We start from the raw sequence: 27,177 nt of genomic DNA on the forward strand, positions 1-27,177 counted from the left end.
TAAGGCTTGGATTGATATATAGGTGTTTGTATAGCCCGTCAGATTGAACTTGGTTGCCTAGTTTGAACTTAACATGGCACTAGTTTCTCTAAGTTTTGCATTGATTATAAAACTGTGGATGTTCTTGTGGTAACACCTTTTGGATAATTGAATAATATGATCAAAACTTACTTCACTCTCGGTGCTTGTGACATGGAAACACTTTGAGACTTTGTTGCCTTTGAGTTATATTACTTACCCCTCATAGTGCTTTGACATCTATAGTCCTTACAAGTGCTTTGTGATCTATATGTGAAGCTTTGTAGGCTTGCATTTCATTTACACATCTTTTGTATTGCATGGTGTTTTATCTGAAAGGAGGAGAAATGTTGTCCTTGATGTTTGCATCGCTAAAGGGGGAGAAAATATGCATTAATCCACAAAGAAGAACCTTGCATAATGAAAGGGTGAGAAAATCCATAATAAAATTTATGCATTCATCAAGAGGGAGCATGGAGCATATGCATTTGAGCCTTTGAGATTTTTGGATTGCCTCTCTTCTCTTTTTGAGCTTTTGCAATTCTTCTTATGCTAAGTGACATGCTTTGCTCTTTCTCGAGTTATTGGTCACTTGGATGAATCTCTTGTGCTTTCTTCAAACCATTATTTGCTCTTTGTGATGTTGTCAATGCACTCGTCAAGGGGGGAGATTGAGAAACCAAGTTAAAATGTGTCTTGGTTTATTTGTGATGAGTGATTGACAATATTGTAGTCTTGGTTTGATAAGTTTTGGGTTGCTTGAGCATATCTATATATTGCAAATATAATCATATCTGACCTAAAGTGAAAAGGAAATGGAGTTTATGTTTTTATCTCCGAATCCAGGGAAATTGTACTCACTAGATGGTCCGGTGTGTAGAAAATTGTACACATCGGATAATCCGGTGATCAGAGAGAGTGCACGCCGGAGTATTCTTTCTTTGGTGGCAAAATTTGAATGCTGCATCAGATGGTCCGGTGTTTCTAGAGAAGTCTGTTTTTGGTGATAGAGAGAAGATGCACACCAGATAGTCTAGCGATGAGCAAAGTTAACACTAGAGGCTTCATTGGACTATTTAACAGAGATGTTGTAAAATGATGTATAATATAGTTGTACTCATCGGATGATCTGGTGATGGATCTTGTACGCACTAGAGGGTTTGCACTAGAGGGTTTTCCAGAGAAGGAATTATTGTACCCACCGGATGGTCTGGTGTTCAAAGGTTGTACACACTGGAACATCCAATGTTCATAATTTCTCATGGTTTTAGTTCTTCTACAGGGATTTTGATGTTGGGCTAATTGGAGATATTTTTGGAGATTTGGAGAAACATGTTTGCTTGTCTAATATTGTGCAGGTGATGGATGCAACTTGGCGGTTGACGGCGGGATGATTAGGGCCAAGCGGGGAGTTTAGTGCTGGATGATCAAAGAGGCTGAGCGGAATCAAGAGTGATCCTAGCTGTGTACATGGTGGTCAAGCAAAGCATGGAAAGAAGGATGAAGACGATGTGGTGATGAAGTCAAGCGAAGGGATACCAATGCAAGTGATAAGGCGGCCCGAGGGATCGGAAGTGGGAGAGACTTGTCAGCGGTTAAGATCGTAAGACAGAGTATAAGTGTCAACATCGGGATGCTTACTTGGGGGGTCAAATCAAGTAGTAGTGAGTCATGCTTTGATAAGTGTGCGAGGCGGTTTCGCGGTTTGGTCTCAAAACCGTAGAGGGATGAAGTGCACGTGGCATCATCGTGAAGCAAGCGTAAAGGCGAAGGTAAATCGTGAAGGTGTCATAGCAGTTCGATGGACGGAGTGGAAAATAGACTAAAATGCCTTAGTGGTAGGAAGGAGACCATTGTAAGCGAGGGGTGTTTTAGGAGCAAGAAAACTTAAGGGCTAAGCTACCTCTCTAGGCCTATAAATAGAGGGGTACGGTTATAGGGAATATCAAAGCCAGCCATTTGAGAGCCTTGCGATAGGTTTTGGAGGAGAGGAAAAGATAAGCTTAGCCTTTGTAATAGGTTTGAGCTTTTGTGAGAGAAAAATATTCTGTAATCTGCCTAAAATAGGGCTAACCTCTGTGCTTAATGAGGTTTATTTTCTCGCATTTGCTCATGTTCATCTCTTTCTAGTCTCCTTCTTTTGGTTGTCTTGCCTCGAGTGCAAGTCTTTCCAGCTTTCAAGTTGATTTTCATTTTTCTGTTTTAACTGAATGCTATCACCTTGTTGAGGCTATTCTCCTTATTGTTAGAGGTATAAAATTCACACACATATATGTACAAGTGGGTATTGAATTCTCTTGTCTTTATTTCATCAACTTAGGGTTTTTCTCTAGGTAGCTCGTATTGATTCAAGTTGCAACCTTTTATGATACATGGAATGATCTTGATTGTAACCTATGGTTCATATACTATCTGTGGAGTCATGTTGCCTCGGAACTTCCCTTCTTAAATAGTCCCTCTAGTGTTTTTGGTTCCACTGAGATTTTGAGGTTTGTTGGGTGATCAAATAGGAGAATGCTACCAATTTCAAAACAAATTTGTTAAGACACATATTCGCCCCACTCTAATCGCTAATCTTGGTCCTACACCACCACACCCTGATTCTTTTTGCTGTGGGAAGCTATCTCCAGATCATCTAAGAACCTGTTTATGAAACCCATTGTTGATAGAGGGCTTACCCATAAAAAATATGTTCATCAATTATATATATATATATATATATATAGACATGCCTAAATTCTTCTGAGCGTTCGTTGTTTTCTAGCCTACACACCCCTATTATGGCTAACCAACAAAAATATGTGTGTCCACCTTTCCATTTTTTACTCGCACTTCCACCTCTATGAAGTGAGTGAGCCTGTAAGAGGCAAGCGCACAACACAGCAGCATTTGTTCACAAACCAACCGATCTGGGCGGGGGCGACCTTTCTTTCAGGGAGACTTGAAAGTCCAAAATGATAAGCAAATCATCATCGATGTAAATGTAAATTCAAATAATTTAGTGAGAAAATTAGAACAAATTAAAAGCAAATCGCTCCTCATTAAAGATTAACAGGAAAATACATAAAAATTTAGGAAGAACCATTGTATCGTAAATTCTAAAAAGCAAAACATGTTTACAGTTCCAGAGGTATTCAATACAAATTTAGAGAACATCAATTTATTTAGAAAAGAAAATTGATACAGATTTGTGTTCATAACACTGTGGGTCAAAGAGTAAATTCATTATAAATATGAGGGCATATGAATGTGCAAATTTAAAGACAAACCTATACCAATTTGAAGGCAATACGTAACATTGAGTTGGGGATCAAATTGATGCCATTATGGAGCATGCCAGAACAAATTTTGAAGACAAATCCAATAAAATACGGAGCAAATTTTAGAGAAAAATTGGGTGATACTATGTTATATACATATAAGGAGTACACCGTATTCAGATAGGGTACACTGCACCTGAATTCAGCTACTTCAGATATTGCGGAACCAAATATGCGGATCTTGATACACCCGGACATATAGAAATCATATACTAGGAAGGCCTCAAACGGTTACCCAACTCAAGTACGACTAGTATCTAGGTTGGATTCATGATTTGCCTTGACCGATAAGTTGAAGGACTCCCTATCGACTATAGTTGGAACCAATGCACTATTTCAACCTCATATAAGGCGGGGGTTCAGATCCCAAAGGGAGGGAAAAAAGTGAATTCAACGCATCTTGAGTCAAGCGACACCAAGACCCTAGCAATTTAGAGACTCTATGATTTCAACCCTAGATTAGTCTAAATCCAATTTACTCGATTATAATAGGTTTAGACACATTGCTTGTACTTGAGATACCAATATACAACAACATCCATACAAGACGTAGGGCATTACTCCAACTAGGGGACCGAACTTGTCTACATCACTTGTCTTGTTTTGTGTTTGATTCCTGATCTCGAAGGTACCCTTTGTTTAATTTATGAACATATTGTTGAGAACAAATCTTCAATACTATTTTCTGATATGTGTATACTTTCTAAGGTGTGTATACTTCTTTATAAGTGAAGTGTACTTTTTTTTCTCTAAGATGTATATACTTAAGATGTACATACTCCTTTTTGAACACTAATTAGAGAGGGAGTATATACTCTCAGGAGTACATACTCTCGGCTCGATTCATATTTGATCCCGTTATAACTAAAGTACATACTACTTTATGAGATATATATACTATGTTATGATATATATATATACTTTTTTATAAGTGATTTTTTAATGTACATATTCTATTTTAAACATCTATTAGAGGAGGAGTACGTACATCCGGAGTATATAAAAGGCTTCGTGAATTATAAAGAAACCACTTGAATTGAATCTCAGGTAAGGATTGAATGGAGATTGGAGAAAGGTGCAATAATTACATCAAACAAATCTATAAATAAACTAAACTAAAGTAATGGATAAATCAAAGTTTGAGCTAAAAGATGGGGATTAGAAGACGGGCCTAAATCAGATATCTCTAATCTCTAAGACCAACCCCAACCGTTTTCTTCCCTTCCCACTCCAAAATCCCTTCCCAGATTCATTCCCTTCAGGATCCTGCACTCCAACAACATTCCCTTCCCCATTCCCTTCCCCAACAGACTTTCAATATTTTAATATATTTGGTACCGAATCCGTATATTTACGATGAATGCGTTTATACGGCGAAAGTATGGGCGTATGCAGTACGGGATTAGAGTGTTGACTGGGTAGACGGCTTGTGGTGGAAGGAAACGTTGGACTTTTCAAGCGGCTTGCAATGGAAGCTACTGAAGTGTGGCTTCGCAGGGAAGATTTGTAGCACTATAAAAGGGCCGGCATCCTCAAAGAGGACTCACACTAGTTCCTCATTTTCCAAATACAAGATGAACTCCTCAGATTCGGAGGAAATGATGATGTTCTCCTCAGATTCGAGTGACGAAGAGGACGAGCTGCTTGTGCTTATTGCCATCGAGGAGGAAGAAGCAGGAGCTGCGCGTCGTAGCAGGCAGCGTGGGTCGATGCCCGGCCATGCGGTTATAGACCGGCAACATCGCGAAGGTGCTTCTAGGCTGTACAACGACTACTTCGCCGACAACCCTGTGTACGGCGATATCCTGTTTCGTCGGAGGTAAGTGCGATTTTGTAATGGAAGCCGTAACCTTGCTTGTGTACACTGAGTCATGTATGTTCACGCACCCAGGTTTCGTATGTCGTGGCGGTTGTTCTTGCGTATTGCGGCCGCTGTGGAGGAGCATGACACCTAGTTCAGGCAGAGAAGGGATGCAACGGGGAAGCTCGGCCTTAGCCCCTTGCAAAAAATGACAGCGGCCATACGGCAACTAGCATACGGAGTCAGTTCCGATGCAGTTGACGAGTACGTGCGGATAGGGGCGAGCACGGCGATGATGGCATTACGGAAATATGTGCAAGCTATTGTGGAGGTGTTCGGAGAAGAATATCTCCGGGCTCCCAATGAAACTGACACCGCCTGTCTCCTGGCAGAAGGCGAGCGCCGTGGGTTTCCCGGGATGCTCGGGAGCATCGATTGCATGCATTGGGTATGGAAGAACTGTCCAAAAGCGTGGCATGGCGCGTACACAGGCCATACTCGCAAGCCTTCTATAGTTTTGGAGGCGGTTGCGTCGTATGACTTATGGATTTGGCATGCTTTTTTTGGCATGCTTGGGAGTCTTAACGATATAAACGTATTGCACCGCTCTAACTTATTTACGAGGCTTATCGATGGGAGTGCCCCACCTGTGTCGTACATCATAAATGGTAACAGGTACGACATGGGATACTACCTCGGCGATGGCATATACCCCGAATGGGCGACCATAGTGAAGGCAATCCCTGCTCCACGAGGCAACAAGAGCATCCATTTCTCCGCGATGAAAGCTGCTCTCCGCAAGGATGTCGAACGTGCATTTGGTGTGTTGCAAGCTAGGTTTGCTATTGTTCGCGGACCGGCTAGAGTATGGGATCAGTCTACATTGCACAATATCATGACCGCCTGCGTTATTATGCACAACATGATAATTGAGGACGAGCGCGGTACCGCTTCCCCGGTGCAGGTGTTCGACTTCATGGGGGAACCAACTCAAGTCCATCGAAGTGGTGACGAAGGTGTCCTGCATTATGTCGAAACAACTCAAGCTATCCGCAACCGCGCAGTGCACCGCCAATTGCGTGCTGACCTTGTGGAGCACCTCTGGAGTATTCATGGAGCACAGTAGAAGCATGTATTCCATAAGCTAGTTTGAAGCATGTAGTTTGGTTTTATGTTCCCAATAGGGTCACCGTTTGGCATGTACTTTGGTTTGATGTTTCCAGTAGGGTCGGCTTTGGAATGTACTTTGGTTTGTAATGCTACTACTACGAATCAATACATGAACCACTATTGCAGTCCTCAATGAAAGTACTTGAATGTCACAAATATTGCGAAGCAAAGGTAAATGTTCCAAACGTTGTACAGTAGCATCACACACACACATGTCCATCCATATTATAGTCGAAATAACAAATGCTTGACTAGTTCATCCGTGCTACGCTCGGTCCTCCAGGAGCTTTCACCGCGCCATTATGTCTTCCTGGCGCTTCCTATAATACTCGCGCAGGGGTCCTGAAACGGTGTCCAAATCGACCTTCATAATTCTTTCGTCTTGGTCATTCATTCGGACAGTGGCTTGGAGCCGCATCACCTCCAGCTGCTCATTCTTAAGCTCCACCATCACTTTTCTTTGTTTCACTGATGTCCTGCAATTATCTTTCATATGCTCCTCCGGACACAGTAGGAATTGAAGACTGCGACGGTGACTTGCGGGCTCGGGAAGCTTTGGTTTGGTCACGGCCAATAGGTTGGGGAAGGTCCATCGACGCGTTGGAAGCCGCATCATTTGGGACGTCGTTGCCTGCAACTTGGCTGCACTGTGCTTCCGCAAGATCCAAGACCTTCTGCGCCTTTGCCGTTTCGTGAGCATGCTACTTTGGGTGCTCGGCCAGTAGCACCCAACAATGTGTGTACGCGAATGGTTTGCCCTCGATTGCTTTATATGCGGAGCACGCTCGAGCCATCTGCGAAGCATGTAAATATAAGTCATGTTTGACTATACATGCATGGACAATTTAACCGAAATGAAAAGTTACCTTGTCACGTTCATTTGTGCCACTCGGGTTCAGCTGCTCCACCTTCCTGTAATGCACCGTAAATTTTGTGACGGCATCCGTGATGAGCTTCATATGATTTATGAGCGCTTTCTCGGTCCTCAGCATCATGCTTTCTTTTTTGTAAGTGTTGAAGTACTTCGCGATACGGCCCCAATATGTCTCCCTTGACTGATCTGTGCCCACAACCGGATCTTGGCTCACGTTAAGCCACGCCGACACCAACAACTCATCTTCCTCGTCTGTCCATTTGGTCCTATCAGTTTTCGCATCCACCTTCTTCTTCTTCCTTGAGGTGACCTTCTTCCTGCCCTTTTCATCGCTCCCAAGACTAAACTGGCCTAACTCCGACTGCCCTCCAAGACCAGCAGGCTGCGAGAACTGCGACATCTCCACTTGTGCAACGTCGATTGACCCCCCTGGGTACCCATGTCTTCACCCCCCCAAGTCATACGGTCGAAACCGTCCTGCAGGATGCTCTCGTAAAAAGGATCCATTCGGCCCCTTGAAATAAGGTAAGTTTCAGTATCTATGATATAGATCACACTTCATACAGCAACAAGCAGCTATTTATGATAAATATCACAAGTACAGTCCCATTGCTAGTAGCCCTGTCACTCAAATATAGCAAGCCGAACATTGCTAAACATTAAGCATAGTACATCAATACTTGAAGCACCAGAATGTACTCAATTCATGGCCTTTCCAACACCTATGGCCTATTACTGAAACACTACTACCTAATCATGCCATTATTTGTTGCACACCTGCATTACTGAAACACCTATGGCCTATTACCAGAATATACCAACTTTAACCGATGCATCTAGCAAATGTACCTAATCAAGGTTGCACACCTGCATGACCTGCATGACCAAGCTAAAAAAAACCACACTATAGCCACTAAAGGCTAGCTGCAGTCGGCCATTGTTTGTTCTTCATGAAACATAACACAAACATAGAGGGCATGTCCTCGGAAACAAAGTGATGTAGTATCCATGGACCACTAGAAGAAATTAACATGCGAACAACATTATTATTGCAATACTGACGAAATATTTGTGCCATACGGATACATTACACAGTGGGGACAATATTAATGATAGCGGTTCAGTTCATCACACAGGTTAAGCCGGCAACAAACAAGCTTTGTAGGGCTACCAACCAAAGTAATGGCACCAGACGCACATCGCAGAACACCACGACAACGAAAAACACCTTTCTATCCTAACCGGCAGCCAGATTGCAGCCGCCAGGACCTATCGGACTCAACCGAACCGCAATCTTCACTACTGGAGCATAGCACGTCATCTGAGCTCCCTTCAGATTGGTCCGAGTCATCGCCGGCGACGTTCAAGGAAGCCCATGCCTCTCCTTCCTCCCCAACGCTACTCCTGTCCTCCTCCTCGGTACACACGGACAGAGAACACCGGCGCATGGCATCCTCCACCTGGAAGACTAGCTGACCCAAATCGGCGGCAATACCATCCACTTGCAGAAGCGCCATGTTCAGATCGACAGCCGCTGGTGTGCTCTCTGGGCTCATGTTGTCGGATGCTACCTTCTTCAACGCGTCAGCCGCATCCTGGATTTGGTCTTGCATCAATGACACAAGCTTCGCCAGTGCCGCCGCGTCCATCTACATAGTTCACCACGACAATCCCATGAGGCCGATGACTCCCCTTCACCGCCGGCATCGCAAGTTCCCCCCGCCCCAGTACGGAACCATTCCGCCTCCCACCACCATCGCCGCCATTGTGTGCAGCACAGGGCCTAAGCACCCCCTGCGATGCCTCCATCACCCACCCCGTCCAAGCTACCCCCTTGTCCGACAACGAAGCAATCGACCACAGCCGCCGCCTCCCTACCCCTTTGGCTGTGCTGCAACATACCGACGACCTTCGCGTCGTTCCCCCCCGTCCAACGACCGCTCCATGTACCGAAGGCGCCGCCTCCCCCCCTTCCTCCTTCCCCCGCCGTGCAAGGACCGACGACCCTCCGGACCTCAACAACAAGCCGGAACCCAATCCATTGACCTACCCTTCCCCGGATCTACGACTCCTATACGGGCAAGCTATTGTGGGCGCACCTGCCGTCGATTCGACGCTGCGCCACCTGGCCGCCTCCGCCGACGTCGCCGCTCCCGTCCCTGCGCGGTCGACCTGCCCCCGTCGCCCGAGTCGCCGGCCCGCTGACCCTTGCGCCTCCGTCCTCCCGGCTCGTGCCGCCTCCGCTTCGCCTCTCTGCGGCTTCCGCACCAGCGCGCGACGCCAACTGCCGGACCGTTGGCCGCTCTCCGTCTGCGCGAAGGGAACGGAGAGAGGTTCCCACGGCCGAGGGAACCTCTCTCCTTTCCCGTCCCACGCCGCGCCGAGAGGGAAATCGATTGGGCGTGCTCGCCCGTTCCCATCTCGGGCGTTTTCCCATCGCGAAGGGAATGCGGCCCGGGACGGGAACCCGTTGGGTTCAGTCTAAGAGGTGAAAACGCCACAGCCCTGAGCCTAGATTCAGTGGGCCCACTTATGCCACGTCACCACAAAATTAGACGAGCAGTCGAACACAGCTCCCTTATCTCCCTTCCCTCGCACGCGCTCCCCACGCCCATGGCGATGGAAGCCGCTCGCCTCTCCCCGTCCCTCGCCGCCGCCGCCTTCTTCGCCCGCCGCCGTCCTACCAACTCCCCCCTCCTCTGCCGCCGTATTCCCCTCCTCCGTCCCCTGGCCTCCGCCTCTGCTTCGGGCGGGGACGGCCGTGCCGTCGCCCTCTCCTCGTCTGAGCTCCGCAAGCGCCGGGGTCTCTCCTCCTCCGGGGCTGCCGAATCCGCGTCCGGCGGGGACGAGAAGCTCCGCGCGCTGCGGAGCCTGTTCGCGCTCCCCGACGTCTCCATTGACGCATACATCGTCCCCTCCCAGGACGCGCACCAGGTCCCCCCCTCCCTGCATGTATTGCAATAAAGTTCTCTTCTTTTTTCATAATTCTGTCTACCCAGACGAAGTAATGAAGAGATGATTTCTCAAAACTAGAGAGTGTAATTGTTTAATTTGCACACCATTTAGGTACTGCAGGCATGGTAATGCCCACTTGTTGCAGATAATTGCTGCACTCAATGTGAACAGTTTTGTTGCAGTGTGTATCAGTCCTAACCGTGTCTTTGAAGATGGAAAGTACGTAATAGTCCAGGGAGGTTTACTATAACAACTTTTATTCATGTGAAGATTTGTCATCAGTGTCCATGTGTAGTCCTGGAAGACTTTCCATGTTCCGGAAAGGGAGGACCAAACAAGGAGAGGGGAGGCGGAGTGGGAAGCGGATGGGTGGTACTGTGGGGGGGGGGGGGGGGAGGTGGCGGTTGGTGAAGCGGGGCTGTGGTGGCCTGGGCTCTTGGGAAGGAGAGGAGTGTCCTGACTGCTGTGATGTGGGGAGTGAGCAGGCAAAATCGAGATTGGGCTGGCTGAGATTATCAGTTAAGGTGTTAGGGTTGAGAAAGTACAGGAAAACTATCGGGATTACTTTTAGTTTTTTTAAAAGAATCCTTTGATGCATCCTCGATACATATCCAAGCGTATTGATATGTATCAGGATACCGTACGCCTGTTTTCAGAAGTATCCACGTGAAATTATTGACAAATCAACATATACACGCACTAATTGATACATTTGATGTATTATCTGGCAAGGAGTGCTATGTTCTGTAGTCTGCTTTTATCATGATGGTGGATGGCCTTTCATAAAAAGCAGCATTTGCTTGTAATTGGTGCGTTCATTAAAAAACAGCATTTGCTTGTAGTTGGTGCAGCAGTCAATCACATCTATGTGCAAGGCACAAGCGCATCTAAACAAAACTTGATGCATCCAGTGCAAAATGAAAGAGATCATGTCCACTGCAAGTGAAGTCTGGAAGCCTCTATGAATTTTTTCCCCTTATAAAGTCTCTTTGACTGTGGAGCTATTGCTGTAGTTAATCATGATAATTATGACCAGTGTTACTGCTTATGATACATACATTTTCCATACGTGGTGAATTGGTAGTGCTAATAGTGTTGTCCCATGTATGTTGTGCAGAAAAAATCAATGTATGTCTTAATGAAATTATGGAACTAAATTACATGTCATCGCTACTTACCTGCTTTTCTTCACCAATTTTGTTCCAGAGCGAGTTCATTGCAGAATGCTTCATGAGACGTGCCTTCCTGACTGGGTTCACTGGCAGTGCTGGTACAGCTGTGGTCACAAAAATTAACGCTGCTCTCTGGACTGATGGCCGGTACTTTCTTCAGGTACTTCATTCACACGCTGCATATTTTTTAGTACATTTATTTCAGTTATTGACTCATGATTTATTCTGCTGTTGCATAGGCTGAGAAAGAATTAAGCCATGAATGGACACTTATGCGTAGTGGAAATCATGGTGTTCCAACTACTAGTGAGTGGTTGAATGATGTTTTACCATCTGGTTGCCGAGTTGGTATTGATCCGGTGAGATTCTGCTACTTAAGAATTTATAGAAAATTAATTCTGGATTCGTCTACGCAATAAATACTTTTGCTTATACTCTTTATATCATGCCATATATTAAGCCATTTAACATTAACTTCAGATTCAATAGGCTTCTCTTCATTCTGCTATTGAGCTTAAGTTTTTTTCTTGGTGATGACACCATAAAGTGATTCATGATGTCAGAAATGATGCCGCAGATGGATGATTAGCACACAGTTATTATGACATAACTGGAATTGCAACATATTCCCTTGAATTGGCTCCAGGACTATCTGCCTGTTTTGATTTTTTTTTTATCTGATCTGCTTCTTTCAATCTAAATTTTAGGCTTCATACACCCATAACTTTTGGATTAAAGGGTCCATTAAGGCATTAATTTTTTTTATAAATATCTTTCTAAGAGGTAATAGTAATACATAAGCCATTGGTTAACTTTTTTAGCCAGAAATTTACAGTAGCTGTACGTCTGTAGAAACTGTGTTGCTTTTAGTCCATGGAGTCTTAAATTCTTATCCAGAATTTCCTGTATGTATTTATCTCTTGTAAATGTTGCGATAATGAAAAATTGATTAAGAGGTTTATTTTTAAGTGACGTCATTTTTTATTAATGTGCTTTTGTTTATTTCCAAGTTTTATTTCAGTCTAATCTTTTATCATTCATTTGTTTGAAGGATGCAGTTTCTTTTCTCATTTGATGCTGCTGAAGAATTGAAAGATGCAATTTCCAGTAAGAATCATGAGTTGGTTTTGGTTCGGGGCATGAACCTAGTTGATGAGGTATGGGGAAATGCCAGGCCAAAGCCACCGAAAGCACCAACTAGGGTGCATGACATCAAATATGCTGGTATTGATGTGCCATCAAAATTGTCTTTTGTTAGATCACACCTTACTGAAAATGGGTGTGATGCTGTGGTTATTTCAATGCTTGATGAAGTTGCTTGGTTGTTGAACATGGTAATTCTTTTCTCTCTTTTACCATTTGTTTGATATGGGATGCTCCTTATGAATTTTGTGGACTTCCTGTACCTAAAACTATGCGTTTTCATTTTTTTTCATTTATCCGGTTCAGTCTCTTGAATCATACATTTTGTGAACAGTCCCCCAGTCTCCACATGCTTTGAGTCAAAATTATCACATATTTAAATGTTGTTAGCAACTATGATAGTTGTAATTGGGTTATGGTTAATAGTTGCTGGGTTTTCAATTATCTATTCTACTTACGAATTCTTTTTTGTTAATACTACTATCCGGAAAAGTTTATTATGTACCAGTAAAATATATTCTTTAGGAGAGTATACCAAACTTGGTCAATTCACTTTAATACCGTCAAAGTTCACATTTATTTTGACTAAACTATTTTTGGACAAGTATTCGCCCTACCCTTTCTTCCCTTGACTCTCCATACTGCCTTGTCACCTCCACAAACTGCCTGTATATTGTAAACCGTTGTCTTCCTCAATCCAAAGGTTGAACAGAGGATGCAGACATGTAGCAGCTTTTTTGCATGAAGCTGATGGGTTCATCCAACATTTAAATGCAGAGAGGAAGTGATGTCCCACATTCACCTGTATTTTATAGCTACCTAACTGTGGAGGTTAGCACTGCTACATTATTTGTGGATAGCAGCAAAGTATCTGAAGATGTTTTGGAGCACCTCCAGAAAGCTGGAGTAAAACTTAAACCATATGAAGCTATTGTATCAGAAGTAGAAAGGTAAATGTTGTGAAAGCCTTAATCTGTATAATTTTTTTTGTGGCTTCAAATATGCACTGTGCAGACATATCTTTTGCATGTCATTGTTGATCTGGTCTTTTATTTTCGTAGATAGTTAATCATCTTGGTGAAATAATATAATCTTCATTGTCCCAATGGACTCATGATTCTTCCATATGAAATTCAATCAAGTGGATTCCTTGCGCCCATCATTACCCCTCCTTCCGTGCCCCGGAGGTGGCGGTGCTTCTTTTCATCCTTGTCATGTAAATATTAATTTTGGTAAAATGTAACTAACTATTTAGAGAATTTTTTAAAAAAACTACAAGTTCTTTGACATATGTATCCAAAAACTAAACATTTAAGCGAGTATATAAAAAAACTACACATTTAGTGACATATTGTAGAGAAAACCTCTGAAACACCGATACTTCAAGAAGGCACCGTATCCATATCATATATTGTATCTGATACCGACACGCGCCGGATATGTATCCGGCAAGTATCCAAAAATAATAATTATGTAAATTTCAGATACGCAATTGGATACTTTTCCTATACTTTGGGGATACGCCCCAGCCCATTTGCGCTAGCATGACCTAACAAGTCGTTCGCAGTCCCGCACGTCAGTCGTCATCCGCAGTCCCGCATGCCTCCTTCTCGCAGAGCCACCCACCACTAGCATGCCAGCCGCAGCCCGCAGTTCCGCACGCCAACCTCCGCCCACAGTCCCACGTGCCAGCCGCAGCCCATGATGCCCTCCCAACTGCATCTAGCGGCAGTGGTGAGTTCCTCTCCGGCTTTCCCTCTTTTCAGGTTATTTGGTTAATAAAATTGGCCAGTGGTTATGATTCATATAGAGTGGAAATAGTTTTGTATGTTGTGAAGATGACAAAGCAAATTAGTGTTGATACTGCATAATTTGAACTACCTTTGTCATCTCATATGCAAATTACTGATGAGTTAAATCTAGGCATATGCTCTAGTTTGATAGGACATGCTGGCAATAGTAGCCTCTTAGTGATTCAGATAATATAAACATGCCTTGCAAACTTATTACTGTTTTTTTTAAAAATAAAACGTATCCGCGTATTGGGTTTCCTAGGAAAATGATGTATCTCCGTATCCATATCGGTCCGATACCGATACATGTATCCGTATCGGTGCTGCCTAGGAGAAAACTACACATTTAAGTTAATGTATCAAAATACCACACATTTAGCTGAACATGACATCAGAAAACTACACATTCAGGGCTCGATTCACACACTTAAATGTGTAGCTTTTTGAAGCATAGCTCAAAGAACATTTTTTTTAATGAGTGTTGTGAATTGTGTTGTTTACTAGTTTTTTTATACACTGTCTTAAATGTGTAGTTCTTTGATGCACTGGCTTAAATGTGTAGCTTTCTGTTAATATGTGCCACTAAATGCGTAGTTTTTTTATACACCCACCTAATTGTGTAGTTTTTCTATACATGTGCCAAAGAACTTGTAGTTTTTTTAAATTTACTCAAGTATTTATATTGTTGCATTGCGCTTATACCACACATAATGGTTTGTGCTGGTTGCTATTGGTAATGTTGGTTTTGAGACAATGTAATCCAAAAATTCTAGCAAATAGTTTTTACATAAATATAATAATGATTAATGAATTATTCTAATGTGCTAACTTTCACTTGTACTGATCTAATTCACTACTTATCTTCTACTCTGCTTTGCTCAAATAGTTTTATCTGTTAAGGTTAATTAATTAATATATGTAGTAAACGCATTTCACTGAAAAGAAGAGTTAAAAATTTTAATTCGCGGGTAGTCATTGAATAGTTTATGTGGTCAATCATCAACTCCTATGTTACTGGCATTTTTTTTTTTTTTGGTTTTCATCACATTCTCATCCATCTGAGCCCTGAAATGTTTTTGTCAAGACTGGCAGAGAAAGGAGCAAAGCTCTGGTTGGATTCTTCAAGTGTGAATGCAGCCATAGTTAGTGCTTTTAGATCAAGTTGCGATAGATACATGAACAAGAAAGGAAAAGCGGGAAGAAAAATTGAAAGGAAAGAAGCATCTTCAGATGATCTTACAACAAGAGGCGCTGGTGTTCAGAATGGAGCGCTACATGCTGTATACAAAGTTTCACCAGTCACGCTTGCCAAGTCAGTTAAAAATGAGGCAGAAATTGAGGGAATGAAGAATTCACACCTAAGGTATTATCTTGAATAACTTGTGCATCAGTGTTTTTTCCTCTATTGAAAAATACCTGGAGTCCTGGACACAATTTCAATCCTCGCCTGCTCGGTTCCCTAATGCTCTACACAAGATAAAGAATCTGGGGCAGCCCAGCATGAATCTGACAAATAAATTGATCTGATGGTAGTGAGACATTATGCATGAACTATTCCACTGTCAGGAAAACAGCATAGTTTCGGCAGATTTGGTGGCTTGTTGACAAATGAGATTTTTTTTTTCTGTATGTGCCCTATTTCAATAATTACTCTAATGGATCTTAATTTTCTACTTACCAAATCGATTCTGATTTTATTTGTGCATGGAAAAACAGTAGCTTTATGATCTTTGTTGTGAGGCAAACTGTTGTTTAGTCCTATCATATTGTTCAGAGGAATTTCTCTAGTTAGGATGCTGTATCCAACATTACTTATCGTGACTTTCAGTGCCACATCTTCCTGTTGTATGGCTGCTTCCTTAAATTTCATTCCAATTAACTACTAGATTTCTGTGCTGGCACATGACACATTTGCAGAGATGCTGCTGCTTTAGCAGAATTCTGGTGCTGGCTAGAGGAGGAAGTCTGTAAAAGTGTGCTCCTTACAGAAGTACAAGTTGCTGAAAAGCTTCTTGAATTTCGCCAAAAGCAAGATGGTTTTATAGAGACAAGCTTCGATACTATAAGTGGTATATTTCCTATTTTGGCCTTTAAGAAAATAATATGAAAACCTCATAGAACTGTTTTACTCGGTTGTTTGTGATTGCTTCAGTACGTCTGGATTCATTGTTTGGATGATTATTGGGAAAGAGGCCTTTGAGTCTATATTTTGCTCTCTAGAACCTGTTGATGACAGGATACATGATTAGTTAGGATATCCTGTTTTTCCCAACAGTTTTAGTCTATTTCATAAAATTGTTTCTTTATGAAGGTTATAATAACTTGAGGACTTTATCAAATGTAATTTTACGTTCATGTGGATGTTTTATTATGATGTATACTGAACTTTGTTATTATGCTGAAAGAGGGATGAAAGGAGACGTCTTATTGTTTACATGTCTGCCATTCTTCCAAAAGTTTGTGATGCGTTGAGATCTTGTAACCGATAGCTGCTTTTGCCACACAGGTTATGGTACAAATGGTGCTATAATTCACTACAGACCAACCCCGGAGAGCTGCAGCTCTGTTGGAAGTGACAACCTTTTCTTGTTAGATAGTGGTGCTCAATACATCGATGGAACTACTGACATAACAAGGACAGTACATTTTGGTGAGCCTTCCCCAAGGCAAAAGGAGTGCTTCACAAGAGTTTTGCAGGTATTTAATTCGATTATCACATACATTGCAGTAACATTTACCGACTATATGTTGTTTCCATTGTGCATTGTACTATAGTAGTTTTTCTTGTACTTGTAGGTTGTAACCTTTAGTTTCTTATTTATGCATAGCGGGTGCAAATAACGAATCCTTGTTGTAATAGGGCCATATAGCTCTCGATCAGGCAGTATTCCCTGAGAGAACTCCTGGCTTTGTGCTAGATGTTCTGGCACGCTCATCTCTATGGAAGATTGGACTGGATTACAGACATGGTATCCTTTTTAACCACGGAAAAATTTCTCTCTGAATACCAAAATTGGCTTAGACTTCTCTTGAAGTTATAGCGTGCAATGTAATTTGATTTTCAAGTTTGTTCTTGTTCCAGGCACAGGTCATGGAGTTGGAGCTGCACTAAATGTCCACGAGGGCCCTCAGAGCATAAGCTATCGATACGGAAATTTGACAGCTTTACAGAAGGGCATGATTGTCAGCAACGAACCTGGTTACTATGAAGACAATTCATTTGGCATTCGTATAGAGGTAGATTTTCCACTATGTGCTCGAGCTGCAAGTAGCCATTTTTCATCCCTAATCTTTCCTTTGGATCTTGCAGAATTTACTTCTGGTAAAGGAGGTTAATCTGGCAAATTCTTTTGGTGGTATTTCATACCTTGGTTTTGAGAAACTAACCTTTGTCCCGATTCAGGTATCTATGAATATATCTTGTTGCCATGTTCCCGTCGATGACATTTTACAATAGTTATGTATATTCAATCAAAGTACTACTATTTTAGTTTGATTAATCATTTTTTTGTGGATCGTTTGATTAATCGTTTAATGAGATTAGAATCTAATGTTGCAGAATCACATAATTAACAAATTCCTACAATATTGATTGGCTTGTGCCTTTGTATAGTTCTGATATGCAATCTAATCTGTCAATATGTGACCATATGTTCCAACAATACCCCTGCTGATTTCTGGTTACTGTTTGTGCTAAACATATAATTCATGAAGTACTGATTACTTTTTTGTTGATTTTGTAACTTTAGAGCAATCTTATTGACTCCTCCTTGCTGTCACCTTCGGAGATCAATTGGGTCAATGATTACCACCAGCAAGTCTGGGAAAAGGTGAGCTATGTATCCTTTCCTCGAAGCGTTAATCTATTTGTAAATCAGCATGTGGTTGGGACTAGGGTTATATTGCATGAGTAAGAACAACCCCCTTTTCTGTATTTTCGTGTTATAGATCCTTGTGCCTCATGCTATCTTTAACTGGAGGAATTGTTAATTTGGAATAGCATTATATCCACACCTTTTGGGGTCTGTAGTTCTTTTTTGTGCAGTAATAACAAAGATGTCAATCATCAAGGGATTTCGCTGTGAATGTTCTTTTTGGGAGAACTATGTGTTTATGCTATGTAAAGATCATAAGGTTACCTTCCTATTTCATCTTATTGGGATCATTACCCTGCTAAAGTATCCACAATCATTTACAGGTTTCCCCTTTGTTGAGTGGCCGTTCTCGTGACTGGCTATGGAAGAACACTAGGCCTCTTTTTGATAATTCTCCATGATACTTCCATGCCTTTGATATATCAGTGAGATACACAGCACAGAGTGACGGCAGCAGCAACTGAAGGTGAGAAGTATAGAAATTGCGACTGAAAAATGTTTTGAAGAATTGATACCATGTTAAGAAATGCATCTACAAAAAAGACTGCATGGCAATAAACAGTGGCAATAGATGATTCGATGGTGCCACGGCCAGGGGATGATTGGTTGAAGCTGGTTTATTTGGCATCCACCTGATTTGGCGCAACACTGGTGAAATGATTCGCGGACATGTCCTTTTTCATTGGTTGAACGATTTGTCAACAGGCCTCTGAGATGGTCACCGTTAAGTTATATGTTAATTTTCTGCAGTTTACATTACAGTTTCTTTACAACATTGCTCGTTCTTGGAGTGATTTTTCAAATTCATTATATTTTCTTTTCTTTTTTTGAAACATTATTTATGGTACGTTAAGTGCATTTGAGGTTATAGACTTGTTTGGGCACTTCAAATTTGTATGAAGAGCCTATGTTCATCTACACAATGGAACAAACCACAGGAACTAATGTAAAAAAACATGGGTTGGCTGGCTCAGGCATGGAGTGCAATAACATTGACACTCATTTCCGCAATCTCGACAGTCATCGCGGTTGGCCATAAGAGAAAATGGTCATACTCTTCAAAATGAAGCAGCTAGGAACATAGCACCTAATATGAATATTCGAGCAGAAAAAAAAAATAGACCTGTGTCTCGAGCTAAAACTATTTGTCGATCAGTTCATTGAGTGTCTGCATGGAAAAGGGGATTGTTCTAGTAAATTTTAGGTTTTCGTTCAAATTTGAAATCATCAGGATCTGGGTTCTAATTCCAACTACCCAAAATGTGCCGTCAAGCTAGTTAGCTGCTTCGTGAATAAATAAAAGCCTGAAAGCTCAATTTACTGCGTGCACCTACAAAGGTGCATCCTAAAAAATATCGCTGGCTTATATAGCAGAAGCGACATCCAAAATAAAACTTCACCTCTTCTGTATGGAGTGTTAAGATCAAAATCTGAGGAGAGGCTAGCTAGGAAGAACTTATGTCTAATAGTGTGGCAGTTGAGCAGTTCAATGGTGTACGGGGGTGAGGCTTCTATTGGGGCTGGGATGCATCGGGAATTTTAGCTGAACCAAATGAAAGAAAGAATGAGGATGTACATCTAGACATCGTTTGCTCGTCGAACAGCTCGTTCCTATGGCAGCTCTTCACACTTTTCGGATTGGCTTCCCTTGGTACGGCTGGAGAACTGGATTGTATACATTCCCCAACATGGCTAGATATGTACAAGAATTTTATCTGTGCATTTATAAGAATCTTTGAGCTGTTGAAAAATAATAAGTTGGTTGTGAACATATTTTTGTCACGAAAAGAATTGTCAAGAGCTCTAGCATTAAGGGTTTCAAACGGCTGGGATAGTTCACGTTCGATCAGCGTGAGAAGCGGAAACAAACAATATTGGCTCCAAAATTCTTTGAATAAAATTTGCTTGGAAATGGAATCGGAAATAGAACAGGACTTACCCTTTGGAAGCAGAAATGGAGACAGCTTTAGGGACTTGCAAGATCTTTGATACATAGAAGTCTTACAGTTACAACGTCTCCTAGCATGATAGGTATTCAAGAGACCATAACTTCTTCGCTCGGCCTCGGAGCGAGATTTGGGTAAATGAGTTGTCCAAGTTATAGCTCTGGATGAAATCTGCAACTTTATTGTTTTACAATTCTCCATTTAGCTCGCCCAAAAACTGCAGGCTCTGTATCGCCAGTGTCCTAAAAAAGCTAGGCAAATCACATTGCGAATTTTCGTGCAAGGCATAGCCTTTCACTCTATTGGGCATGGAACTATCACATTCAACAGACAAGCAGGGAAAAGAACCATTATGAAATACATGGTGCGGCGATACGGCAATATCGATGAGAAAGAAAAGAGGCCAACGAAGTCATAATCTGCACTACGTGGAACTTTGTACACAGAAAGGAGCAGTAGGGTGTGCCAAACCAAAATTTACCAGATCGAGTATATCATCTATGCTCAAGAACCAGCAATTGTGAAGCATTTCACATCTTCCTATTCTTCCATTCCACACCCACCCAGGTTGGCATCCTGTACATTTTTATTTTCATTCGTAGTGTTAACTGATCAGCGTTGCTCTATCTTGCTCTCAAAATTAGAAAAAAAGAAAACGAATATTGCCTAGTGCGGCGTCTGCCACTCTCCAGGCATTTAGCAAACAATGTGCAATATGTGCAAGATCTTTAATACCTGAAGTGTTTGTAATATGCATTGCTTCTCATGCTAGTTAGCAAGTTGTTGAGTCAATAGAAGCCTAAGAGCTGAATTTACTGTGCGCACCTACAAAGGTACATCCCTTAAGAAAAACCACTTGCTTCTCTGGCAGAGGCACCATCGAAAATAAAACATCACACTCTTTGTATGGGATGGATAGAGAAAAATTAGAGGGGAGACCAGGAGGGACGACTTATGCTGAACAGCTTGACATTTTCAATGGTTATCGGGTGAGGTTTTTTATTTTTTATTTTATTTATTTATATATATTTTTAAAAAGGGTTTATTTTTTCGCCACTACCCGACCTTCATTGGAGGTCATATATTGGCTAGCTCCCGGAGCATTTATGCCACTGCGCTAGCAAATGGGGAATAAATCCCCGCGAGCACCTGCGCCGAACTTCGAACGCGAGTGGGCACTGCTCACACCTGGAGCCAGTAACCAACAGAGCCTCAGCTCGTTCGCTATTGGGTGAGGTTTATCATTGGGGATGTGAGACAATGGGTATTTAAGATAAGCTCTATCTCTAAATTGTGCGTATACTTTGTAGATAGGTTAGCCACCAGAATGACACTATACAACAACATGAGATGGTTCTCTTGTAACCAAAAGCTAGGTGCTCCTGTTTTCGTCAGGCTTTTGCGGACGTTATGTAAACCGAGCAGCCTAGGCTAAAAAGATGATTAAGGCTTTCATCCAATGTGGTCTCCCTTGTTTTCTTTCATGGTATCAGAGTCATCTCTTCTTCTTCATAACCAATAGTGAAATCTCCTTGAAGTCCACCAATGCCACCAACTCCAGCGTGAGCGTCCTGGCCGGGCTTTTATGAAATGCATGTACAAATTGAAAGACTACATGGCAAGTAAATATGGGGCAATAGATGATTCAATGGCGTGCCACAGCCAGGGCAAGATCAGTTGAAGCTAGTTTATTTGATATCCAACTAATTTGGCGCAACACTCAAAGGGGTGAAATGCTTTGCACACATGTACTTTTTCATTGATTGAATGATTAATCAACAGGCCTCTGAAATATTCATCGTTAAGATATATGAAAATTTTCTACTTTTCACATTATAGTTCCTTTGCAACATTCACTACTACAGAACTCATTATAAATGGCGGCTCATCAATATCGGTTCGGCTAAAACCGCCACTGATACATGATTAGTGTCTGTTCATACCAAACTAGCATCATCAGTGCATCACTGTCGGTTTTTAATAATCATCACTGTCAGTTTATAACAAAAAACCGACAATGATAATATCACTGTCAGTTTTTATTACGAACCGACAGTGATGCGTCGGGCCAGACCCGAATTTTTTATGCATCGTGGTTTTGGCTCGGTGGCCTCACTTTCGGCTCTATTATCCCCTTTCTCTCTCTCATTCTCTCTCGTCTCGGTGTAGCACATGAGGGGAAGGGAAGGGCGAGCGCATGCGGAGGCCGAAGCATGCGTGGCGGCGTCCGAGCACGCACGATGGTGGAGCACGTGCGATAGCAGCGGTCGAGCAGGCACGGTGGCAAAGCCCATGCAGCGGTGGCGGGATCCAGGCAACCTCCACTCGGTGGTGTCAAGATCCACTCGGTGGCGTGTGTATCTACAGCGGCGGAGTCCTCCATGGCGGCACGTGGGATCTCGACGAGGGGCGCGCGGCGGTCCCGGTGAGGGGCATGGCGGCGAGTCCACGACTCGAGTGGAAGAGAGGCATGGCGAGGAAGGGAAGGGAGAGCACGTGTGGCGATCGGAGCACGCGCGACGATGGCTGAGCACGAGTGGGGGTGGCGGCCGAGCACGTGCGATGGTAGGGCACGTGCGGTGGAAGCGGCCAAGCAGGCGCGGTGACGGAGGGATCCAGGTGTGGTGGCCGAGCGGCGGCAAGATCCAGGTTTTTGTGCATGTGTTATGGTGGCGGCCTTCAAGCCGCTGCATTATCTTGTTGTGCAGGTGTTCACCACCATCTTGCGTGCCGTCCGACGCACGGCGTCGGCTTCCTCTCCGGTGCTGGTGGTGCTTGGCAGTAGCGGCGACAGGAGCGGCATCCGAGTCAACTCGGAATAAAGTCGGCTCATTTTTTCTCTCCCTAGAGCATCTATCACTACCGGTTCTAGATCCGACAGTGATAGGTACCAATCATCAGTGCCGAGTAAGGACAACCGGTTCAAAAACCGGTAGTGATAGGGTTTTGGAACCAGCAGTGATCACCTTTTTTTGGCAGTGATTGCTCGTTCTTGGAGGGGTCCTTCAAATTCATTATATTTCCATTATTTTTGCTAATACACTATTTTTAGAAACGTAAAGTCACTACGTGAAAAAATTTATTAGTGACGAGTGATAACAAGTATTAGTGACGGGTGATGATCCGTCACTATTGAGGTCATTAGTGATGGGTCATTAACGATGACCTGTCACTAATGTTCAGTCAATAATGACGAATTGTAATCTTGACCCGTCACTACTGATCGATAAATATTTTTCGTATTTTTTGGACACAAAAAGTCAAAAAAATTTCACCCGAGCCATCCCAACGCAGGTCCATCCTTTATGCCTCACAAGCCATGCTTTTTTCACATTGTTTTGAAGTTTGCGTTCCATGAGAATCGAACCTGTGACCTCCTCGTGCGTGTAGCCACCTTACCACATCTGCTATCACATAGTTATGATAGAAATTAGATATTTTATCCTTTTAATCTTCTTTGCCAAAGGTCATTAGTAATGTGCCATAACCATGATTCATCACTAATGTCTAATTTTGCCAAATTTTGTATTCTAGTGCTACTGAGGTGAGAAAAAAATAAGAGAAAAATAAAATAAAAATAAAAAATATTTGTGAATACCATTATTAGTAACTGGAGTTGGTCATTAGTGATGGATTACAAGTTGGTCTATTACTAATGACTGATATAGGATGACCCATCACTGATGGGTGGATCATTAATGACGGGTCAAATTGTGACTCATCACTAATAACTGGCCTAGGATGACTCGTCACTGCTGACCTAACCATTAGTGATGGGTCACAACTTGATCCGTCATTAATGACTAACCTAGGATGACCCGTCATTGATGACCTTATAATTAGTGACGGGTCATAACTTGATCTGCCACTAATGACTGATCTAGGATGACCTGTCACTGATGACCTAGTAATTAGTGATGTATCACAACTTGACCTGTTATTATTATCATCAATGATGTGTCATATTACAAACCGTCACTAATGATCACTAATTAGTGACGGGTCTATATCTAGTCTCGATCAGAAGACACATTAGTGACGCGTCCTTATTAGATCCATCACTAATAGAATATTAGTGACGCGTGTTGAGTAGAAGTCACTAATGTGGTATCTCTTTTGCTGGTTTCTTACGTAGTGAGTGTATTTGAGATTATAGACTTGTATAAGCACTTCAAATGTGTATGAACAAGAAAACTAGAAAGAGAGCACTATGAATATTATGTCCCTAGGTTCATGTGCGACACACCATGGGTTGGCTTGGCTGGCTCAGGCGTGGGGTGCAATAAAAGTGACAGACTCATTTTGGCAATCTCGACGGTAATTGATGTTGGCCATGGACAATATGGTCAAACTCTTCAAAATGAAGCTGCAAGAAGACTAGCACCTAAGATAAATATTCGAGGAGAAAAAAAAGGGTAGTCCGTACCGAGCTAACATGATTTGTGGATCAGATCATTGAGTGCCGGTTTGGAAAGGGGAATGTTCTAGTAAATTTTTTGTTTTCTTTCAATATTAACGTCATAAGGATTTGGATTCTAATTCCACCTACCCAAACAGTTCTTCAGAAGGATTACTAGCCCCAAGCTGATTCATTAGTTTGTTAAGCAATGAATCATGATGTAACAAATAAATCTACATGTGGACAAGCCTGACCTACTAATTTGGAGACTCAGCAAACTCAGCCTCCTTGGTCCAATTTTATGTATCCCTTCCAAGCAAAATTCTTACATCAGGCAATCTAGCAATAAGTGGAATAGCCACATAAAAATGCTGAAGGATCTATGGACAACGTCCCGGAATTGGCAGACATATCATGCTGTGATTTTGCGTTTCGGATAAAGCATTTCACATATTATGGGCTGGAACTGTCATATTCGACCAACCAGCAGGGAACTATCAGAATCGGCTCCAAGCTGGAATAGCTACAAATCGATTATGATATTAAGTATCAAAATTGGTTCTTACCTTGAACTGGTCCTAATATGTTGTCCCCGAGTATAAAAATCGGTTCCAATTAAGAACCGATTCTTATATATCCCTGAGTATATGCTGCAATTTGAAGAGTCGGGAAGCTAAGAGGACGACTCTTCGCACTTTATATTCATACGTTATGGTTCCCTCCACACCCCCCCCCCTCTCTCACAGTTTGCTCTTATCGTTCTCTTCTCATCTCCCCTGTAATGGTTTCATCCTCCAATTAGCCACCATCTCCAAACGAGCATCCGTTGCCGGTTTGGGCAGCTGACCCAAACGACAGTATCGATAGGGAGGCTCTAAAAAAGGACAATGACCAGGAGGATGTCAACTACCAGGGCAGCGACGAGGGGGGGGGGGGGCAGGGAGGAGGTCATTGATGTCAACGGCATCGACAAAGGTGCACATACCCTGCATGAGGAACTAGTAGCAGTGGAAGAGGATGCTGACACCACCACTAACGACGAAACTGTCATGCACGCCCTGCCTAAGTTTTTGGTCATGGACTAGGACGCTGCCGCCAACAAAGAGGCTATCGTGCATGCCCTTGCGGACGAGGAGGAGGAAGATGATGGAGATTTCTTGTAGGCTTGTTAACTAATGTGAACTAATGTAGAATTTGTGGTATGTTACTTGTATTGATGAATGGTGGATGGCTATTCTATGATGAATTGTGTTTTATCGATTATTGCAGATCTATTTTGTTTTTCTATTTCAAAAGTCATGGCTAGCAATTCTTGAGGCTAGCCCGAAATGCAAATATTACTTCGAGGGGTACAAATATATCAGAATCGGTCTATAGTGAAAAATGATTATGATAATGATATATCAGAGCCGGTTGTTGACACTACAACATGACCACCTAAGACGGTAGAAATCTGTCAGCAAAAATGATTAATAGGTCGCAAACTAGCTGGTTGTCCGATGACGACAAAGTCCTCCATGTCGATGGGGACACTGTTGTCGCAGCCGGCCATCTCATGATTATGGAGATCTTCTTGACGATGCTATGAATTATATCCGTCGTCACACATCACCTATGTGATGCGGTGTCAGTGGCATCTTCCCCATAGACATTGTCAACTGTCAAGGATCAGAACAAGGGATTCCTATCCATGGCAAGTGAGCAATAAATTGTACAAAGAGAAATAGAAAAGGGAAAAACTTTGCTGATACCGATCACTCTGAAATGTGTTCAATGAGTTGAATTACAGGAGCATAGAACACTTGTTATAGAGTAGTGGACGAATGGATCTTGAGATTTCATTTTCTTATAAGGTGACGCACACACCCACACTACACTCACACACCTATAAGTGCACCCCCATTCTATGGCTACAAATTTTATCATTGAAAGCACATGCGTGTGTTCAAAAAATAGCCTTATCTCGGTGATTTTTCTTGAAGACTTCTATTTTTCTGCTTCTATAAAAAAAGATATTATTCGAAAGCGTCTTCCCTAAATCATAACGTCAAACTAATGCAAAAGATAGTAAATACCTATATATAATAACTAGGTACCTTGGATCCAAAACCACAAACCGATAAAACTAGTGTACATGTGAAGAAAAGTTAGTAAGCTTTGATCTGTACGAGTGTTTTACCTGTCCTAGTGGTTGAAAACAATGTGGCTTTGTGAGGACGACACCATTCAGACCTTTACCGAACAATGTGCAATACATGTTAACACTTAATAGCCGGTGTACTTGTGAACATATTACAATGTGCTCACAGCTAGCTAGCTGGTTGGTGAGCCACTAAAAGCCTAAATTTTGAAGTACGCGTTCAGCTACAAATTAAGGTACACCACTCAGATAAAAAACTTTAATACACAAGAGAGGCAACATACAAACTATAAGTTATGGAATGGATGGAAAAACACTCTGTGAAGAAGGCAATGAGTATGCTGAACAGCACGGCAATTCAACGGTGCGGCGTGAGGTTGATCTGGTGGGGATAGGAGACATTGGGAGTTTTAGCTGAAGAGGAATTTAGCCTGGATGAACATAGGGTTTGGATCATACAGGCCACGCAAAGCCAGCCTGTTCCTTGCATTAGAGGCGCTATTCATCTTAGTGATCTCAAGAATGTAACAATGGGAAAAAAAATCAGAATACCTTTTTGCAACAATGCGAA

At 42.4% G+C, this 27,177-nt stretch overlaps 2 protein-coding genes across 2 annotated transcripts; one reads left to right on the forward strand and one right to left on the reverse strand.

Moving 5' to 3' along the window:
* Window positions 1-7,010: 7,010 nt before the first annotated feature.
* On the reverse strand, window positions 7,011-7,583 carry LOC133892227 (glutathione S-transferase T3-like). The gene is made up of 2 exons (XM_062332927.1): window positions 7,176-7,583; window positions 7,011-7,103 (listed from the first exon to the last, which is right to left on the reverse strand). The coding sequence occupies exons 1-2, from the start codon at window positions 7,581-7,583 to the stop codon at window positions 7,011-7,013; spliced, it is 501 nt and encodes a 166-aa protein (XP_062188911.1).
* A 2,124-nt stretch (window positions 7,584-9,707) lies between these two features.
* Window positions 9,708-18,954, forward strand: LOC133892537 (aminopeptidase P2). Its single transcript, XM_062333382.1, has 13 exons — window positions 9,708-10,117; window positions 11,345-11,470; window positions 11,550-11,669; window positions 12,369-12,644; window positions 13,231-13,403; window positions 15,331-15,609; window positions 16,164-16,315; window positions 16,753-16,943; window positions 17,107-17,215; window positions 17,329-17,483; window positions 17,557-17,649; window positions 17,996-18,076; window positions 18,445-18,954. Exons 1-13 carry the CDS (start codon window positions 9,716-9,718, stop codon window positions 18,520-18,522), a joined length of 2,235 nt encoding a protein of 744 aa, XP_062189366.1. The 5' UTR covers window positions 9,708-9,715; the 3' UTR covers window positions 18,523-18,954.
* Window positions 18,955-27,177: the final 8,223 nt, after the last annotated feature.

The sequence above is a fragment of the Phragmites australis genome, chromosome 15 (genome assembly GCF_958298935.1).
Source record: "Phragmites australis chromosome 15, lpPhrAust1.1, whole genome shotgun sequence".
Classification (NCBI taxonomy): Eukaryota; Viridiplantae; Streptophyta; class Magnoliopsida; order Poales; family Poaceae; genus Phragmites; species Phragmites australis.

Excerpts from the sequence above, each read along its gene's own strand:
- LOC133892537 (XM_062333382.1), top strand. The coding sequence starts at position 9,716 with ATGCCACGTCACCACAAAATTAGACGAGCAGTCGAACACAGCTCCCTT. Across the intron at positions 12,645-13,230 it reads TTGCTTGGTTGTTGAACATG|AGAGGAAGTGATGTCCCACA; the intron begins GTAATTCTTTTC and ends ATTTAAATGCAG. Across the intron at positions 17,484-17,556 it reads CATTTGGCATTCGTATAGAG|AATTTACTTCTGGTAAAGGA; the intron begins GTAGATTTTCCA and ends TGGATCTTGCAG.
- LOC133892227 (XM_062332927.1), bottom strand. The coding sequence starts at position 7,583 with ATGTCGCAGTTCTCGCAGCCTGCTGGTCTTGGAGGGCAGTCGGAGTTA. Across the intron at positions 7,104-7,175 it reads GCACAAATGAACGTGACAAG|ATGGCTCGAGCGTGCTCCGC; the intron begins GTAACTTTTCAT and ends CATGCTTCGCAG.